Source organism: Temnothorax longispinosus, chromosome 9, assembly GCF_030848805.1.
Source record: "Temnothorax longispinosus isolate EJ_2023e chromosome 9, Tlon_JGU_v1, whole genome shotgun sequence".
NCBI classification, from domain to species: domain Eukaryota; kingdom Metazoa; phylum Arthropoda; class Insecta; order Hymenoptera; family Formicidae; genus Temnothorax; species Temnothorax longispinosus.
Window position 1 is genome coordinate 18,181,782 of NC_092366.1, and position 21,404 is coordinate 18,203,185.

Here is a 21,404-nt window from a genome sequence, read left to right on the forward strand (position 1 = left end):
CGCGCTATCCGCTCTCGCTCCCGTTCATTCGCGACGTCTTTCCGTCGCGGCGTCGGCGCGTCGCGACGGTGCGCGCAGGCGGCTTTTAGTCGTATCGGGTCCGTATAAAGTATCGTACGCGATCGGTATCGGGGCGATTTTCTTCGTATAACGATCGCGAGTGGAACGGCGTTAATACGTGTACTTTATCGCTGTTGATCGGTGCCACGGAAGGGCTTTAAACTGCGGAAAACTGGAACGGCACATACGAACCGAGGTATACGTGACTGCCGGCGGTGCCAGTAACGCGCATACGTGTACAATTCTCTCCTCGATTAGTTTAGTCGTGGCGGGAACACGTTGCCCGCGCGCGCGCGCTCGCGGTTCCTCCGACCGTACAAGCCTTCCCGGGGCCCGGTAGTTTGCGCCCGCACGCGTATGCAAATTCGCTGTCGATCACAAATCATTACCGTACGATTCGAAAGTTATCCCGGTAATCGGCGATAACCCCGGGCCGCCGTACGGCGCGGAGGAAATTCATGGTGCACGCGGAGCTGTATCGAATCGATACAATTAACCCTGCAAACCACAATGGGGTTGTGCGCCGTTGTATTGGCCAACACCGCGTTATAATTGCCGCCGTCGCCCCCGCCGCTGCCACTGCCACCGCCGCCGCCGTCGTTGACGAAATAATTTTCGCCGTGCCATGCGCACGAGATTTATGATATATCTAATTCCGTCATAAACACGCACGTATTATTTTATTCATCGTTGAAATTAACCATTTTGTTCCGCAGACGTGAGATGGACGTTAATAGTACGTTTAAACTAGATTGGTTTTATGAAGATCGATATATTTATCCGCGACACGCGTCGAAAATGCGCATTATTTTTGCCAGAGTTCGCGAAACGCCACGCGAAATAAGCGCATGCCGATAAAAAGGAGGATCAGTTGCCTGTACATTGCAAACGTTGCCCGAGATCGAAACGACCTCTCTCTTTCTCTCTCTCTCTCTTTGCAAGGGGGTTATACATATTAGTTATAAAGTTTCACGATACGTTATATTACTTCGTGAAAATTCATCAGCTTCTTGCCAAGCGAAAATATGCTACTAAGAAGGTAAGATAAAAAGACAAATGTGAAAAAAGGGAGGAACGTAGGCGCAGATGCTATATACATAAATTGGAACGCTGCGACGCGCGCAAACGGCCCTTCCCGCGACTCGAATGTCGCGTCTGCACGAGGAGCGCGCCAAAGACCAGCGCATCCCGTGCAACCGAGCTCTTTGAACATGAAACTTACTCCGGGTATCTGAGAGCTTTAATAAGGCAGACCGTGTTGCGCGCGTAGTTCGCGACGGTACGGGCAACGCCCATCTCATCCCTATTTCCGCGCTATCATCCGGTGCGAGAGGGAAGGTGGTCTATCCTTGCCCTGGCTTTTCGCCCTCGTTTGCGCGCGATTCGTCTCACGAACCCGGTAACTCTCATCTGATGCCACGAACCTCGGTGGAATTCGTCGAGAATAATTTGCGTCGGTCTATCCTGATTGCAGCGCAGAAAGCGTCGTTATACTCACGTTTAAGCGATAATTTGTCGCAAATTGTGTAAAAAAAAAAAAAATTCGCGCCAACGAATATGCACTCGCAGGGAGACATAAGGGCGCGGAACGATATTTCGTTTATTCGATATCGAGAAGAAAATAATTTGTTACGCGAGCGTGACGCTCGCCGGCATCGGCCGCTCGTGGCGATCCAATTACTCAAGGCGAGCATTATTCGCGTAAAGCGACGGAACAAATTATTGTTATCGTTACCATCGTCGGGTCTAATCTACGTGTAGAATTGATCCACCCTCGGGACTCGCCCTCTTACCCCTTCCGTCCCGTCGCAACTATTTGTCTAAGTCTCGTGCTTTCCTCGCGCGCGCCTCATTATCGCTCGTATAACGTGAGGAAAAGTCGCATAATCGCATAATGGCCGCTCGTCTAAAACTCATTAGTTTCTTTAGTCCGCATAATATATTGGATACTTATGCAACAGGATTCAAATAATTAATGTGGAAAATGGCAATCGGCGAGCGCCTCTCGCGGAACCGCTTAATAAGTTTAATGTTTACTAAAGTTCACCTAACTTCGGTCCTTATGAAATGGCATTTGGCGCGTCGAGCCCTACTAGTCGCCGACTAATATAAATCAGACAAGAGTCTTAACTATCGACACACCTGCGAGAGATGTCGCGAGCAATAATGATTTGTCTGTGAATTTTGACTTCCGACATATCTGTATCCGCGAAGGCATCCGATACGCTACTCGCGAATAATCCGAAACGTGATATCTGAGACGTTACGTCGGTTATAAACGGCATCACAATTCGTGAAACGTAATAGCTGGCACGGAAGGGTGGGCGGCAAGGGGAGGAGGAGGAGGAGGAGGAGGAGGAGGAGGAGGCTTTAAAGATATATCGCGATTTTACACTGTCGTTGCGCCGTGAAATGCGATACGGCTTTCGGAGTTTCTGTAAATAACGGGGACGCGAGAAATCCCGTGTGCGCCATTTCTCGCGCGCGAATCAAATCCGCGTCGCGACAGGCGCCCGTTATTTGACTTTTAACGAATTACCCGTTCGCCGACCAGCGATCTTGACTATTCCTAAATCATACCTGTGAAACGATGGATTGTACATGGTGCCCCACCCTCCCATCTCTCATTCAATATAGTTTACGTGCGCAAATTTCGTGAGAAAGGTGCTATCTTTGAATTTTTTGAGCTGCATTGGATAAATGTCAAAATGTGTTCTCAGAAAGAGTTAATGTCAAACTATTTCCTCAAAAAACAATGTAAAATAAAACTGTATTACTAAAGATTACTTTGTAAAACCTTCTACGAAGCTACTGGAAATAACACAGGAATTTCTAAATAATAAGACGACTGAATCTTCAAAGTATTCTGTTTACTCCGTTTATTACACTGGTTCAATACGTCTAACCGCATTTCCGCCGAGTCATTTCACTGGCAAAGTCTTCGGACGGCGAAAGAAAGAGAGACGAACAGCGGATACGATACCTTGCGCCGTAATCCGCCGTACTCACGAAAGAAACGGGATGTCGCGTGTCCCCGGTCGCAAAAAAAAAACCCTGACCGGACACGCGCACGCCGGCAACCTGCTCGGCCGAGAAACCCTGCCGGAGTAGCATACGTGACCGTATGGTGGCCGGAAGATCCGCTGGGGGTGCGCGAGAGGAATAAGCAGAGAGGGGAGACGGACTACCCAGGGGGACATATGTCGGGGACACGTAATTCGCCGACCACGCCTCAATGATCGTGCGGCACGCACGCGGGCGTACACGCACGCACGTACACGCGCACGCCAGGTCCGCAAGCCGCCCGCGCGCGTGCGACTTGAATTCGATTAACGCAAAGGGACCCTGCTACTCCGACGAGTGGCGACTCGGGGTGCCTCCCGCCACCCTCGTCGAAGAAGAGAAAAAAAAAAGAGAAAAGAGCACGAGGGAAATCGCAAAGATAGATTCCCATGCGAGTGTGAGCTAGAATTAACCATAGGGTCAGAAATAGGCGCAACTAAACCGTGGATCTGTCAATATCAAGTAGAATCAATTTTTCCTGCTGCGAAGTTGATTCTATTATCTTCTTACAATTAGCCTAGTTTAGACAATTTAAAAATCATTACTCTTCGCGTGAAATAAACAGGGTCGAATTGTAAATACTCAACGCTGCAGAGTGATTACTGAACTAGATAGACCGAGAGTGGTAGGCTGCCGCTGAAATTACGACGAGTAATAAGCTATTTTGCTGGTATTATCCATTAAAAGCCGTAGATTTAGCCGTAAAAGGAAACACGGCAATAGTACGCCCGCCAGAAATTGATGGGCATTACGCTAAAGTTATTTTCGACCAAAAATTGGTATCGTAAAAAGTTAATGAGCGTTGGGCTACATTATTTGCAGCGCAGGAATAATGGCGCGCATAATTAAACGTGCAAACAGCGAACGAAACCTCGGAAAATCAATTTGGTGAAAGCACCAACTTGTAAATGCCACCGATAATCTCCATGCTTTGTGTTGCGCTATATAACAAGGTGTAGCCACCGATATGTATATATACATATGTATATATATATATAAATATAGATATATATGAGTATTTTAATAACAGACACTCTAAAGGCCAAACCAAGAAGAAAGCGGCTGGTGTCGAGACACTGATAATTTGCAAATCATAAGCATTCACTATTTTTTAATTACTTGTTACAGAAATTAATTACAGAATATAGGATTCGTAAACTACTATCTTGAATCTACCTCTACATAACAGAGAGTTACAAATTGGGAAGGTATATAATTGGTAACTGATTTGTCATATATCCCGAATGTGGTTTGCGAAAGTCGATAATAATGAGAAGAGATGGAAAACGATAGGTATACTCGGTGTTTATTATTCGTGTGTAATCCGTGAGAAATGTAACGAGTGCTAATCACTTATATAACTGTTCGTTCGACCACTGTGCACTGTGAAAATATACGAGTGTTATTTCTAGTCATCATGTAGTTCACACATGTATATTATCTATGGCCGATGATAAATTCGGCGCTTTTAAAAGGGAATGTAATGAGATAATTGGCTGTGGACCCACTATTCGGAATCATAAAATTTTCATCGGCGTGTTCCAAGCCGGGAAAAGTTTTACCCGATTCGATAGATTAAAAAAAAAATACAACATCGTAAAAAAGAAATTCGTACTGAATAAACGACCACAGGCTAAGTGCATCGTAAACCCCGCCGTTTGCCTCTCTTATTTCCGTCACCGTTTCCGCATCCTCTCGCTTCAAAAGCGGGCAATTAAAGAGAAGAGTCGCGCGAGGGAAAAAGGGAAAGAAACGACGAGAAATACCTTCGCGCAATATTGCACGTAATGCTCGTGACTGTAAAAAAACTTGGTTAGTTTAAAATAAAAAACGCGCTCGGGAAAATCGCACGACACTCTGGTAAAATAATATTGTTGTTGCTTTTAGGAAGCGTCCTCGTGCGACGATGATTAATGGCCGCCCACGACAATGGGTAGACGTCAGCAGATACGCGTGAAACCACGGCGTTACACGTGAATGTCGGCACGTGCGCTATTGTTAGGGAAATAGACTTGAATGGTGTGTTAAACAAATTTCACTCGCGAACGAAATATCCGACAGGGATGAAAAGTTGCGCCGTGCAAGATTCTATACCGGCGACAAATGTGATTTATCCCGCAACGATAAGCTCGTACGTCGTAATACGGAGAATCTCGGTATTATCATGTCTAGGACGTGGGAGACCTTAAATTTGCGTGAAGGAAATTTTTAAGAGAAATTTGCGTGAAATATTAAGTGCGCATGTATCGGCATCGTTATGAGAAGATATATTTAATGACAGATTTGTACAAAATCTGAACGTTCAATTTTATATTAAAACTGTTAAAAGGTTTGCAGCAGCATATCGTGCGGAAAGAGTGACCGTTTGAAAACTTTCGCGAGTACAGAGTACACGGGTATTTATATAGCCGCTCGTATGACGGAAAACCGTGTAATTAAAATTCGCGTTATCCTCCGCCCGCGCGGATCCTGAATTCTACTTCGTGCCAGAAGACCTATGTGTACATAAAAAGTTTGACAAAAGCAAATGGGTGCCGCTTTTGTGGCCGCATTATACCGTAATGCAATATTACTAGGACCAAACTTTTTGCGAAACGCTACGTGCTGGCACAGCTTACTCACAACATTTTTATACGTCAGATAAGTAGCGCCAAACAATTAAACTAATTCCGTATCCTTCATTTTCACCACCCACCCGCTAACTTTACTTCCCAACCTCACCAACCTGCCACTTTGATTGTCACGTAAAGTATTTTGTTCGATTCGATCGTTATTAAGTTAGCGAAAAGAGTCCCTTTCAGGAAGAATAGACGTTTGACATTTCTCGCGACGTGAGACATGTCGTCGATGTCGTCTCCGCGATTTTCGAGAAGGAAGAAATCGCGCGATCCCCGAAATCGGAGATACGATCTCTCGCCGTACACAGAGAGATACCGCCGAAAGTCAAGGAATGACCGGGTAACAGGGCAGAGATCGGGAGAACGCAAAGTAAGACATAATTGCGCCATAATGGGGAAACGAAGAGTAAGAATAAAAGAAGATGAAGGATGCCGGGCAACACACTGACCTTGAGCACGGACGACGGTGAGCAGGCCGGCGAGGAGAACGATCGGATGGCACCGCATCATCTTTTTTCACCTTCCTTCCCACCTCGAGGCTACTTCCACCCGGCCGTCCTCCAGCTCGTCTTCACTTTCCTCGTCTCTTGCCGCACGCGTAGGTAGGTTCGCTTTCCTCACGCAACCCAAAAAAACAAACACACTGCTATTACGCCCTTCTTGTTTTTTTTCTCTCTCTCTCTCTTTCTCGCTATCCTCGCGCGACGTCCGGTCTTCCTCGCGTGCCGATCACTCGATGGTATTTCCTGCGAACCGCTCGCCACTCAATCGCCGTTTAACGTCACGAAAGATCCTGCGTTCAGCACTCATATCACTTATCCCTCGTCCGCTCTTCGCGAGAGATTGACTCTCTCTCTCTCTCTCTCCGCGCGAAGTCTGATCACGGATCTCCACGAATTCTCTTTTACGATAAGAGTGTCTCGTATGAATCACCGTCACCCGTTCACTGATGACCCATTCGCAGATCTCGTCGGCGACCCGCTCCCTCGTTCTAGAAATTCAAAAAACGAGGGCCGTTCGAGTTTTCGCTAAACCAATGATTTGCGAAAACAGTCGCAACAATGCGGCTTTATCGCAAAGTGGTCACGGGATCTCGAGCACCGCGCGCGTCTTTCTCTCCCCCGGTCGAATCTATCCTATTTCCGTATCTCCGACGAGGAGAGCTCGGACGCGGCTACGGATTCGCGCTCCGATTCAAACGGGGATTTCTCGAGCGGAGCGCGAGATGTTAAAGCGGCGGGAATGGAAGCGGAAGGAATCGCGACGAAGATATCGTCGAGGATAAGGGGAGCAGCGGACCAGAGCACCGGGCAAACTCGATGAAACGAGGGGAGGAAAACTTGCACGAGGGATCAGCCGCGCGACAAACTTCCGCGGGCGAGGAGCGCTCGAGGAGCTGATGGAAGAAGTAAAGAGTCAACGTAGCGGCGATCGAGAGATCGCTATTTCTCGCCTCGAAGCGAGGGCTCAACCTGCTCGTCGTACCCGCGGGAAAAGTGGGATATACTGAATACACCTCTAATGATCAGCCCAACGTGAATTCATTCTGCTATACATCGCCGATCCCTCCCGATCCCTCCGTCCTCACGCACCTCCCTCGTTTTTCTCGCATCGCTGGTCCTCTCGCACGTTTTATCGCGCGGCGAGCGCGAAGAAAGGCGTGCACGCGTCACGGACGCAGGTAGATCGTTCCTCTCGGCTTCATGATCCTCTCGGCCGTCGGTGATCGATGGAGAACTCGGAGCATATAAAAGAATGTGTGCCAGGTGGTGGCCTGCCGTCACAGGAATGCAACGCTACGCGATACCGTGCCGTCGTTGCGGCAGACCGTGAGTTCGAATAACACTTTTACGAGGTTTTCGAGGCTTCCCCCAGGAAGCTCCGCTCAGGACGATAATTCGCTGATCGCCCGGTACTGTCTTCCCGAAAGCCCCCCGATGCATTCCGCTACCGTCTTCCTCGCCCTCTCGCCACTTTCAACGGCACTCAACGTCTCCGCTCCGCAGCGTAGACGTAATTGAATAAAACCGCTAAGTGATTAATTGCCGGAGCCTCCATGGCGCTCTTCCATACCGCCTAGCTTAAACTTCGTACTCAAGTTTAAAAGATCTCGAGCTCGGGCAACTTTAAAGAATCCGTGAACAGAGCGGCCTGTCCCAACTGGCCTGATAATCCCGAACTCCCGCGCCATCGACACTGCATCGGATATTACGATATTACACGTATCTCAAAGACGGTTCCAATGCCAGAAAAAAGATAATATAGCGAGAGATAAATGATAATTTCGTAATGCATACAAATTGCGCGTAAAAATGAATCCATTTTTGAGAAGTGCTCGAGAAAACATTGTAAGGTGTCTGCTTTATATTTCAAGGGCCGAATATTGCTTGTAGAAAAATATCCCGCGAAACCGTATCCCGCGCTTTGGTTGATAAATTACAGTTTTGTGGTCAGACAGATCGATCGATAAAGAATTGCGATGAAACGTTTTCTCGAAGCTACGTCATTTTTGTACGAATTACCAACTTCCTTTCTTCGTAGAGAGAATTCCAACGATATTGTTATTGCTTCTACTACATTTCGATTGTTTGTCGAACTATAAAAGTCGCATTAATACAACGCGAAAACAGTCCATAGTCCTGTAGACGTTGCTTATTGAACTACGTTACTATACGCGAAGACGTAGACCTCTTGGTAGCCGTAGGAATAAAATTACGAACGAATAGAATCGATTTGTGAATCCTTTCATCTTTCTACTTTCTTTATAATTTTAAAATTCCAACTCGAGAGAATGCTAACAGTAACAACACGGAATTTCCACGAGCATCTATTTTTTTCACTCGAAATTTTGTCGGCAAACAGCACATCTGGTAGCATCCTGTTCCCGGTAAGATCTCCTCCCCACCGTTGCGGATGTTATGGTTTCTCGCGCGTTCAAACATTCAATACATCACTCCACAGGAGAATCTAATATCTCTCTCTCTATCTCTCTGATATATGACTCCCTCGTAGTTGACTCTAACGTAAAAGTATAAGTAAAATGCCTTTAAAAATACTCGAATGCAATAATATTTAAAGATAATGACTGTCCCGTAACAAATACCACGAAAGATGAATTGACGTCGATGAATCTCACACGACGATGATACCATTCGCAATTTCGATCTCGGTTTCCTCGATACATCGTACGAGTTGTTTTTCTTCGACGAAAAGTCCGATGGAAGTCGGTTCCGCTTTAATCGTGATATATGGTCCAACTTACGCTATTAAATCGAATTTACTTATACGTCTCCTCACGTTTTAGGCCGGGAGAGTTTTACTAGTTTAAAACTTGTGCCGACGAACCGTGGGTGGGGGATGCGTACCCGTTGGAAAGTAGGATCCAATGAATTTATCGGTTTTCGCAGAAGTTAAAAGTCCTGGCGGGCCGATAAGTAATCTCACTGACCTTGCGGCAAGAGATGAGATTGCATTCTTTCCTCTCTTTCTCTTTTCCTTTTTTTTTTGTATCGCGCGTTAATTGACGTTTCCGCGAGAAACGTCGATTCCTTTCTACCGCCTCGTTTCCTCACGGTTTTGAACTCGTCAGTTTTCCTTTTTTTTTTTTTTTTGCGTTTTGTTCCACGTTTGAAAAGCGGATAGCTTCGCGCTCCATCGCCCGGGGGCAATGTTCGCCGTACGAGGAAGGAGCCGTTGCTAACGATAACGTTTCATTGTAGCGCCTTCTCCTCGCCTCGGAAGGTCTCGCGACACGTCAGCTCCAATTTGTCGGCGAAAGAGCCGGGAAGCTCGGGGGAGAAAAATCGTTAACTATCCGTTTCACGGTTAGAAGCCGGGAGCCACCGCGACAAATCAAATTTGCTAATAGGGCTCGGCAAGCCCCCCCCTCCGCCCGAGTCTGCGGGGGAATCAACTCGACGCAGACGATGCGGAGTACGTGTGTCCCCGTGCATCGGATCGGAGGGTCACGAGGAACGTCGCCGTCGTGTTAACTGAAAACGCTCGTTAAAACGCGCTCATCAGCCTCCGCAAGCAGGGGGATTCGCGTTACGATTAACTAAACGCGTATATCGGCGGGGGGAAAACGCGTTCGCGACACTAACGAGAATAGCTACCTATCGTACGCGAGATTCGGCGTGCGAACGCTTTTGCCGAGCTCCGAAATACAAATTTTCGTTGACTTTCCCTCATTTTTGAGCCGGAATTTTTGTAAACTGCACGCCGCGGGACACCAAAGCCTAGCGACAAACGCAGCCCGGAAATGTTTGTGAAACGGTGTTTGACGCGGGCTGGATTAATTAAACGAATATCAAAAAAAGCACCCGCGTAATTATCACGGAAAGGAAGCTTTAAACGAGGACGAAAAGTGAAATTAATCAAAATGATGGTCGAAATCCCGCGATTAGGCCAACGAAGCGGTCAAATGGTCCATTTAAAACACGAAACTTTCAATTCTTGCACTAATTTTCCGTTGAACAGGAATTGATAATCGGAACTCTAAAAATTAGTCGATTCAGGTCCTCGCTCTTGGATTCGCGTCCTGAAGGAATTCTCCTCTGCGAGTCCGCTGTATCTAGCGATTTGGAAGACGTCGTGCTCCGTCGTGAAGAAAATTGGGAAGTCTCATCGATATCGGACGGGTACCGCTCGTTAGAAGACCCCCGCGAGCCCCCATTCACTAAGCTACGTGCTTCATCTATCATTCAGCCGGTTGTGCCATGTTTACTTAGCAAAAACACCTGTCGGCACCTCCCGTCGTTCTTCCAGACCGGCGGTGGAAGCGACATCGACGCCGATCGTTTCGCCGATGAAAACGACGAGAATCCCGGCCGGGGGCAGCCGGGACAGGCCGGGACGCGGATTCCAATCACCGAACGGCCGGCCGATAAAAAGCCGCGGAACTCGTTAAAGCCACTGCCGACGCCGCCGCGCGACTGCTCCAATCCGATACGCGGGCGGATCGTCGTCGAATAAGAATCGAAAAAGCGAGAAAGAGAGATCGGGACGAAGGGAGATGCAATAATCTCGGAATCTCGGCTGGAAAAATCCCCGCGATGCTCCGGGAATCACGTCACACCGTGACTATCGACCTTTCGTGATTTACAGCGGCGCTGGGTAAAAGGTGGGCCGAGAGAGAGAGAGAAGGGGATGCAGCCGACGGAGAAAAGTCAGAACACGACTTTTCATCGTCGACGATGGATAGGGGTCGGGGAGGGGAAGAGAAGGAGCAGGGAAGAAAAGGGAACGACGTGGCCCCGGCGAGAGAAAGACGCCTCGAGACCCCGGGACTCCCCGCGGTGGCGGGCGATCCCGCTTTTAAAATTCGACACCGACCACCTTGCAAATCCTGGAGCGGTTTACCGTAGCGGTTTCCCGAGGCGGTCGTCCGCGGGGAGACGGTGCAAGAGGGGCGACGGGGACGAAAACCTTTTTTTTTCCGCGCGCGCGTTTACGATTTCGCCGGCCGAACAATTCCGCCGCGAAAGATCGACCGATCGATCGCTCGCTCCGCTCGCTCGCGATACGCGATGAGAACCGGGGGACCGTGTTACAACACCGCGCGCGCGTTATATACACGGCACGCACGAGACACGCGTACGTTCGCCACGATCGCGGGCTCGGCACTGGCGCGCGGTGGCGCCCGGACTTTTAGTTCGTGGCGCTACCGAGCAGCGTCGCGACGCCCGCCGGCATCTCGTCTCTCTCTCCCCCCACTCCGCTGCCTAGGGAGCGGCGACGTCCACCCGGCGGCGCAACGGCTGGCCGGGGGCCCCACTGTGAGTATCCCCGTTGCCCGTGCCCCCCCCCCCCGGTCGACGATGCCCGCGATAGGTACCCCCGGCGCACGTACTGTCAATCAAAAGAACGCGAGATAGCATCCGTGGATAAAGGCTGTCAGTTCGCTTTATCTGTACTTTAGATAATGAAATCCCTAACTTCATTTTCCAGAGAAAATGTGCAATTATTCTGACGTCGATTAAGATATACATATATGTACCTACATATGTATAAACAGTATGATAATAGAAATTTACTCCTTTTAATTGTATTTTTTGCAGTGCTGTTTTACAATTACTTTCTTTCTTGGCTTCTGAAAGGTTCTAAATATAAAAAAATCATCAATTCAAACTGCTACAATCGATAGTTTCGATACGCTTATTTATAGTTTACTAATTATGACACTCGTCTGCCGTTGAAAATAGTTTTGATTCTATTTTACTCTATTTCTATTTTAGTATACTCTTCTAATTGTAGGTAAAATGCTTTCGACGAACATACACATTTTCTTTGGCAACAATAACAAGTTAGGAATATTGCCACAAATCTCTGTTATGCAAATCGAGAACTAAAATGAGAATATGTAAATGTTTGAAACATATCTTAATAATAATGTACTTTGTATACAAGTCCTTCTTCACTCTGAGAGGGAAACATTGAAAGAATCATCGAAATAATGAATGTGCTGGTAAATCAAATTCAGCCAGCCACGTTATTTTCAATTTGACGTCAACTTTGACATATAACTCGCCGAGAGTTCAACTCAATTTTTCGTTTATACTAAAATAGACCGCTAAACGTTGGTGAAACGTTTCACGTACGTGAACACCGTGTCACGTAAAAGGAAAAAACAAGAAAGACAAAAAACATTATAATCTGCTTGAAATGCCACCGCCTCCACTACCCGAATATATACATACACGCTACACGAGATCCATTTAAATTACGTAAAGCGGGAGATCTCGTAATCTCGATGTCCAAGACTAGTCCTGTGCCTGGTCTCCTAATTAGTCTAATCGCTCTATAAAACAACACATAGATGTACGACTCTGTATATACAAATGAGAGAGAACCAGAAATACGTGGAATTTTACATGAAAAGTAGGTTGACGGATATCAAACGAATTATGATTGAATTGCCACGGTCTCGTCGTAAGAATAATAAAAAAAGAAAAACAGTGCGTTATTATTAGCCACCGTCGATAGTGCGCAACCGTTCTCTTTTTGAATAAATAACAACAGGAGCATGAAAAAGGGAGGGCTAACCGCGATATGACGTTAAAAAAAATCAAAACAAAAGGGTGCTGTTTCGCACGTCACGCCCTTTATATCTGCAATTGCGTTGCCATGGTAAAGGGAAGCTTATAGGATTTCTCGTTTCTATCACTGGTTTACTATAGTTTCCAGTTTCCCCCACTGAGGGTGGAAGAGCGGTAAGCAGCTCTTTTTCCGATGCGCGGCTCTTACCGAGCTGAGATGGAGCCTTTCAAGAACATCTTGTCGAACGTCTCACCGACCATGGGAGTAACTGGGAAGAGGAGGAAGGAGAAGAAAAAGCGGGAAAGAAAATAGCGGTGAAAGGGGACCGGAAGGAGAATCGCGAGAGAGGTGAGAACGAGGCGCGTACGCGCGTACACGTCAATGTCGGTAACGTACGATCGGAGGTATTTCCGCACAATTGGCCGTGATAACGCTCGCAGCGGTAACTTAGTTGTCGTCGCTATCTAACGATTCCCGACGAGAAAGATAGAGAAGATCGTGTTCAGAAATCTTACCGCGCTCGCTCCGCCGCGCCCGCGCCGCACGGCGCCCGTCGAACGTTGTTTCCAGCCGGTTTCACTTGGATGTTTCAGGAAGATTGCTCGTTGCTCATTAATTAGAGTAATTAGCGGCAGCGTGAAGAGTATCGCATATTCTTCTTCCGAATTATGCGATGCATTTGTGTGAGTTCTATTCGCTTGTAGAAACGCGATAAGTAAATTTCGAATCGCCGATCTGACAGACCGTGGGACAGCTAACGATTAATTAGGCTCTATCTTCTAAATGCAAGGATAAGTAGAAAATACACAGTAAAAAATTTAATGTCAATGAAAGTCCACTCTAAATTTTGTGTTAAAATAACTCATTCATCGTGTTACTTGTTGACATTTAGAAATGTTATATCAACATTTTTTACAATGTATGTTTACAATAATGTAAAAATAACTTGTAAAAAATGTTGATATAACATTTCTAAATGTCAACAAGTAACACAATGAATGAGTTATATTAACACAAAATTTAGAGTGAACTTTCATTGACATTTGGTACACAAAATTTTTTACTGTGTATAAGTGTGACTCGTAACGGAATCGTGAGCATTGGCGCATCGCGTCGCATTTTCGATCGAAGATTGTAAAGTAATGAGCGATTAAGCACACATATGAATAAGCTTGCAGTGACTCTATAGTATACCTGCCTACAGTATACCTGCAAATTAAATTCCGCAGAAAACTTCAAGAAGGGAAACACGTTGAGCGCAAATGTCCCGAGACTTGTACTTTACATGACACATTTCATATCAGGCCGCTCCTTTCTCGCCACTAGATTGCACTTGGTGGAGACGAAAGTTCCCGTCCTCTCCACGAAAAGATCATAACGGCAAAACGAGCGAAAGTAATATCGGACAAAGCTGCAATGACTCGAGAGCAAGCCGCGTAACTGTAACGACAAACTGCACCCGCGTGGCCCCTGTAACAATTCAAACGCACGTTTCCATTACGGCTCGTTTTTAACGACAAGTGTATTTAGCTCGACTTCCCTCGGAAGTGACGGCGCAGATAGGTAAATTATTTTTCACCGCAAAAACAAGCCAGAAATAATATTTAGACGGACGGTCATATTCTTCCTCGCGAATCGAGAGCTTAAAAATAAAAATCGAATTGAATGTCACCGACGAGTTTAATCCCGACAGCGTGATTTAATGAGCGGGTTTTCGTTCTCGATTGTGAAAAGGAACGTGCGTCATGTGTACGCGCGTATATCTAATATAATATAATTTATAATAATCTGTAAATATTAATGAAATAATTAATCGTGTGATGGAAATGTCGCGGGAACTCGAGGTCAAGTGAACCACCGACAATCGTAATAATTCTCGATAATTTTGCGCAAAACGGTGATGCACGAATCGACAAAAGTAGAATTCTCGCATAAATGGCATTGCACGGCACGAAATGAGGAATGATGGTTTCATCACCGAAGGAGTGCCTAAAGACTAGGATAACTCGTACCGACGTGTGCGGGCGTGTTACGCACACACACGCGAAGAATGAAGAATGGAAAGCCCCTATCGGACGTCAGAATTCTGAAGCAGCCAATTCCGATAACTTAAAGCGGAATGTACCAGTTCGCGTAACGCGAACTCTTTCAAGCGTCGGAATCAGTTGCGTCGAGCATTACGTGTACGGTCGGTATCATCGATCATCGAGGATATATAAATGATTCGAGTCAAGGCGAATTACGAACGGATTGGCCGATATTTTACTGGATCGCCCTCCGTTGTGACATATTATTAATTAGCCATTAATCGGCAAATTCCGGGATAAAGCGAAAACGTCCGATTGAATGTTTTCGGGGATACGAGGGATTGCAATATGCGGACGGCGGAATGCGAGTTACGGGTGGTAGAGGGGGGGGGGGCCGCTGATACGCGAGAAGCGAGAAGAGGGTGGAAAAGGGGATAAACGCAACGAGAGCGCACGCAAGCTCCAGCTGCATGCAATAAACGTGCATTAAGCCACGCACATGTGGTCCGAAACCATCGGGATTATAGCGAGAGCTAATTAACCCTCTCAAACGATCTCTCTCTCTCTCTCTCTCTCTCTCTCTCTCTCTCTCTCTCTCTTTCTCTCGCTCTCTTACTCTTATCGTCTATATTGGGCCACTTCACAGCTACATACTATTTTGACATAAGCTGACTAAATTGCGCGACGACTTTGCTACTCGTCGATTTCAACTTTATATAGGTGTCAGCGGCAAAAGAATTTTCAGCAGAATGTTTCGTCGTTTGACAACCAAACAACGAAATTTTCCGGTTTCGGGCGCGCCACGCGAAAGTTGAAATATCCGAAAAGCGCAAGCACTTTTTGTTCGATCCGGCTCAATGCGTGTGCGATAATCGGTTGTGGTGCAGTGGCCGACTAAACGAATTGCTATCTGGCAGCCAATTGGAATCTCGATGCATCGAGTCGCCGAGCCGCATTGTTGCAGCGCAACCGTCGTCGTGGATATTCTGCCTCTCTCCACCTCTCTGCTCCCCCTTCTCTCTCTCTCTCTCTCTCTTCTCACTCCCTCTCCCTCTCTCTTTCCCTCTCAATGTCCAGCAGCAACCACGATTCGGGCGGGCAGCAGGCGCGAGTAAACGCGAAGCTCGGCTGTTTGCCTTGGCGCGGTGCTCGATTAATTTCTCGAGCAAAGCCTGCGGGCTCGAAGGACATTGGCACCAATTGTTTTCGGCTTTGTCGTAGCTCGGCGTTGAGTAAACGTCCGGCAGAAACCCTAGTCCGTTTCCTAATTAAACCAGCCCTGTGAGACAATCACGTCGGGGGAAAACCGGAATGGCGAAGGACCCCCGAGGTCGCAATGATCGCATTCACCGTTTACCACTTTGACGTATTTGCCTAAACGATAACGTGGTAAAGCGAATCTAAATTTGCGTAAAGCGAAAATACCGCGCGCACGACGACGGTGCAATTTAACTTTACGATCGGGGCGATTATTCAGGTTTAAGGCGACAAAAGTAATCGGGTGTTGTTACTCCCTCTGTGCCCCATAAAAGCGAAGCATTGCGGCGAACGAAATACGAACATCGTGCGGTCGTTTTATTTCATCCTTATCATCCTTTAAGGGTGCAACACTTCATAGAAGATACGCGCGCTTTCTCACGACATTACAGATTTTTACGTGAAGGGTGACAGACTTTTTGAAGGTAATGGAAATTTTTGATTAGCGATAGGAATCTCTCAAATATGTCTTCGTCCTTTGTCATCGTCGTCGCTTGGAACGTCGCGGAACGAGATGGACGGCGAATTTTTCGATCGTATCAATATCCGGCGCGAGGATTTCATCTGCCGGGTGCGTCTGTTTGCTCTTTTTCGACGATCCCGTGGAAACAGGGCACGTCGAAACGAACGACGGCATGATGAAAGACGAGAAAACGATGAAAAGTGGACAGTGACGAGGATTCCTTTCAGCCGATTCGATGCCTACACGTCCGCGCGCGTGAAAGCGCCGACGAAAATCGTCACGTTCAGTTTCTCCTCCCTTTCCCCGTCGCGCCGTCCACCCGCTCTCTTCCTCGTCTTCCTTTTCTTCTTCTTCTTTCCATGATCTCTTTTGTTACTTTATCCGGATGTACACGGCAAAGACATTCACCGCCGTCGTTGTCGACCCTTCCGACGCAACGGGACGCGGAACGTCGGACAACGGCATAATAGACCGCCACGTCCAACCGACAACAACGAGGGTGATCGCGCCCTTTGACGAGCCCGGGCTGTCAACGGGAATACGCATTAGATCCGCCATACATATAGGCTTCGATGCGCTTCGCGCTGCCGTTTCCCCGCGGTCGACCACGATTCCTATTCTCCGCAACCGCGCCGCACCACGTGCGCCAAACTCGTCGTGTAATATGCATCAAAATGGAATCTAATACTGTTCGAGCGCGTGTGGCGCAGCATTCGGGCGATATCGCGCATTTTCTAGTATTTTAACGCGATCGAGAGGAACGTACACGGAATACTTAATGCGGTATGTACATGCGTAATCGAGGCCGCGCGGCGGCGCCGGCGTGAGGAATCGCGAAAATCCCGCGGCTGCGACAGCAACGAGAAGTCAGTCGAGAGCATCGAAGGAATCGACAATCGCGTGTCGAAGGGGATTAACACAGGTCCGACCTCGCAATTGTTTTTTTACACGCGAATGCGGCGCAACAATGGGGGCATTCTTAGCCCATAAGTGCGCTCGTTACGACACACTCAACATGCCATTGGCGGACAAAAATGTCCATAATTTTTTTTTCCATTGAGCATCGAGCGACGCGTTCATTCTCGGTTCTTATCGCGGCGTATCGTTTGTCGTTTGCCGCGTAGGGGGATTGCCGTTTATTCCGCTTGCCCTTGTTTTTATTGTACGAGCACACCCCATCCGGTGGTGAAAACGACCGCACAGTATCATCCGCATAGTAATCCAGCACTCGCACGTACCTCGCGGGCAAAAGAATATATCTCTATCTACCTGCGCGCATTTCTATGTAATGCTCATTAGCGGTAATAACATCCGTTGAACGCGACGCTGCATTCAAAACTTAATAAAATCGACGGCGCTCGAATATTCGATATTCAGCAAAATAACCCAGCGAAGCTGACGAGACTGACGGAGAACGATGGGATAACATCGACCGAAGATACTCGATATCGAAACTTCTGCGAGAAAGCGTAGAATCAAAGTCTGCGAATTCAAAGTGATCGAGAGAGCGGAAAGAAGACCCGATGATAATGTAATCACGAACGAAATTTCCGCGGTGTTTTCCGAAGTGACGAGGGCTCATTAAAGAGTCAACCGGTTGATTATCCACATCAACAACGGTATCGCTCGGGGGCCCGATGACGAGGCGTGACGGTAGGCAGAGGGGAATTGTTGAAATAACTGATTATTTACACACATTATATACGCGTGCACGCGTAACCCAGCTCCACGCGTGTCCGCGTTTATCGCGTCCAGCTCAATATTTAACGATAGGGTTTGCCCCGAAACGACATCCATTAAAACCGGAGGTTTCCAGTTTCCGGTTTCCCGTTTTTCCATTTGTTGCACGGATAATGATATTTATGTAGTCACATTTTTATACATATGTACTATATGATTACATAGTGTATAAAGACATTACGAGTTAATTTAAAATGTGCCAATTTAAAATTCAGTTTTAAACATGAAAGAACTTGTAATTTTGCAAATCAATTGTTTGCAACAAATAACGATAACTCGCTATATTTGTATAGCTACAGTTTAATATAAAGTTTGTAACCGAAGAGACACGTAAAATGAGAATGTCTATACACGTGACCGTATACGAAATATGGAACTAATCGCTAAACGGTTGTTGAAATGGAGAGATTTGATGATGAACCAATGATGAATTTGATAATCGGCGTCAGAGTACCATTTATATGTACGGCAATATATTTTATGTTCAAACAGATTAAATTAACTACGATATTAGTTATTAGCAAATTATAACTATAATTATATAAACAATGCAAATATTTGAGGAGATTTATTTCCCACATAAAATACACTGGGAAAAAGCGGCAATAAATTTTTTTATATAACAGTAAAAGAAGCAAAAATAAAAATTTTACTCCTGCTGAAATTTTGCTGTTTTTCAGTTAAACAAATTTCAAATAGTTCGTAAATATTTTCGCCATGTGAAATTACACTGCGAAAGGGTCGGCCAATTGCAACGTCCATACGCGTGAAATTTTACCAATTAATCTTTCGACGCTTTTTTTTATCGCGACTGACTCCGTGACGGTTTATGTGAGTTTTTCACTTTTTTTTTATCCCCATCTCGCAAGTCTAAGCTGAGATACGACGAGTTGACTTGGATTATTTGCCAACTTTTAACGAGACTGATTACCATTTTTATTAATCGATCGACAGCTCGCAAGATGCGCGCGACCGCTGACAGCGACATAATAACTCCTTGGCGGAGGACTCTCTCGCGCATTTATTTGCCGGCCGCCTCGGTATACCGAGCACGTCATTCTTGGCGGCCCTGAAACTTTGCGAGAAGATATATAAGATACGTCCAATCGTTAGCGACGTCGGCTTTAGAACTACAATCTCATTCGTTAGATCATCGATTCGCTCTCGTAGCCGGAGTAAAAATATCACCGTGCCCCATTAAGAAAACTGAAAATATCACTCTATCCTAATTAGTCTCCGATATTCCATCGACATTCTGGATCATTAAGTCAGGAAGCGAAACTTAAATATCGGTTACCTCGTTAAGAAACGTAATGAATAACGACAGCTTGCGTCACATCCTCTTCCTCCCTTCTACAGTTATCCGGATTTACATAAAAATATATAATCATCATTGATCATCCTGAGTTCGCAGTTGCAGTCATTTAAAGTTAATTTTAATATTCTGATATAACGCATTTACCATTTTGTGGGAACAACGATTAAACAGCGAGCGAGATAATGAGCCTCAGAAATAATTCTATTACCCGATCGGACGCAAACCGATTAGCATTAAGTGACGAAGATTAGTGTGTCCTACGTCAATCAAAATATCACGTCCGGCTGATATACGCATGCGAGATTTAATAATTCACCGGCGCGCAATTGTTGTGTAATCTGAGCATTTGCGGGCGTAAATGTTTGAACGAGCCGGTAATAATAACAAATCTGCAAAATTGAGTGGCGGGATCGATAAAAGCGCAGGCGCCCGATTCGACTCGCCGAGGAGCAGCACCACGCCCCAATCGCGAGGAAGGATGCATGTAACTGTTGCAAAATAAATCCCTGCGCCCGGCGGAGAATCGCTCTTTGACGCCCGGAAAGCGAACCACTGAAAACGCCCGGGTGGCTCCTACGCCACCGCAGCAGCGCGACAAAGGATGGCTCTGCACGGCACAATGATTTTGCAAAAATCATTCGCCGGCACCAGGAGCGGTTCGAATTTCTATTCGGTGATCCGACGCGCGAAATAGGGAGAAAAACGGGATAACGAACGAACACGCTCCGCCATTCTCTATTGCTCGCTACCGCGATATCCAGGATGGCGACTGTATAGTTTAGATCACTGGACAATTGGTAAATGGCCGAAATTGAACCGTCTCGATCAATTCAAGAGATCAATCTATCGATACCGCGGTCTGCGTCCCGGCAGACAACAAGATTTGATGTAATTATTTACAAAAAACGCTCAAATCAGATAATTTTAAACAAAATTATTTTGGATTTTTGAATACGTTTGCATTTTGGATTACGTAGAGAGGTTGCCTCTAGAACGTTTTGTGCTGTGTTTCTTGTTTTTCGTTTTTCAGTATCAATGTGCTCAAATTTGTAAAATAAAATAATTTGTGCTATCTTCGTTGAAAAAAGTAAAGCAATAAATTAAATCTAATACGCAATCTGGCCTTAATAAAGTTCTGATATTGATTCCACGTAATCAATATCGTAATATGCAACGTCGGAGTTCCATCAATCAGCTCCGCAACAGTTGAAGCGCAAATAAATATCTGTGTACACAGAGTCTGCCGCGCGCTACACTCCACATTTGCCAAAGAGCAATTCGAATTTCTATCCAGTAATTATCTATTAAAATGTAGAGCACTTAGGCGAAGTTGCAAACTGAATAAATTCGCTTCTTGAGGACGAAGATAGAACGAACGCTTGTGCATTGCCGCGGCATTAAGGTAGAGGGACACGGAGAACGAAGCTCCTTGCGAAATTACTCGGCGCGCGCGTTTCGATTCGTTGCTTTACCAAGTACGATGATTTCCCGCGGGACGAATTAATTATTGAGTAATTAATTAATTGAACGACGACTTCTCTGATCCCAAGCCGGAGAAGGCTTGGCATCCTCCTGCATTTTCTATGACGTTGCGATACCCATAATGCGATGTGTCACTTACGCCTACTCCTATCAAACTGTTAATCTCTAATTGGCGAAATTGGAGCACTCCACATCCTAATTCTCTAAATTCAAATCGCACGCAGCGTTCGTTAACGACGAAATATCCATGAAATGTAATAGCTGTGTGATCACTTGATATTCAATAGACATTTAAGAGGATGCGCGTATATACTCCCTCTTCTTGCGCTTTACGTGAC

General features: G+C 46.3%; 2 protein-coding genes across 5 annotated transcripts in view; one reads left to right on the forward strand and one right to left on the reverse strand.

Moving 5' to 3' along the window:
* Positions 1–11,574, reverse strand: part of LOC139819361 (synaptogenesis protein syg-1) — a 269,748-nt gene extending 258,174 nt beyond the window's left edge. For 3 of the 4 annotated variants that reach the window (XM_071788638.1, XM_071788637.1, XM_071788635.1), the window contains exons 1-2: positions 11,076–11,574; positions 6,191–6,732 (exon numbers count right to left, since the gene is read on the reverse strand). In XM_071788638.1, coding sequence (XP_071644739.1) covers positions 6,191–6,251 — 61 coding nt within the window. In that variant the 5' untranslated portion in view covers positions 6,252–6,732; positions 11,076–11,574. The remainder of the gene's footprint in view (positions 1–6,190; positions 6,733–11,075) is intronic. The other variant, XM_071788636.1, reaches the window with a different exon arrangement.
* LOC139819370 (uncharacterized) overlaps positions 1–21,404 on the forward strand; it is a 368,184-nt gene that overhangs the window by 329,365 nt on the left and 17,415 nt on the right. The gene's annotated exons all lie outside the window — the stretch shown is intronic.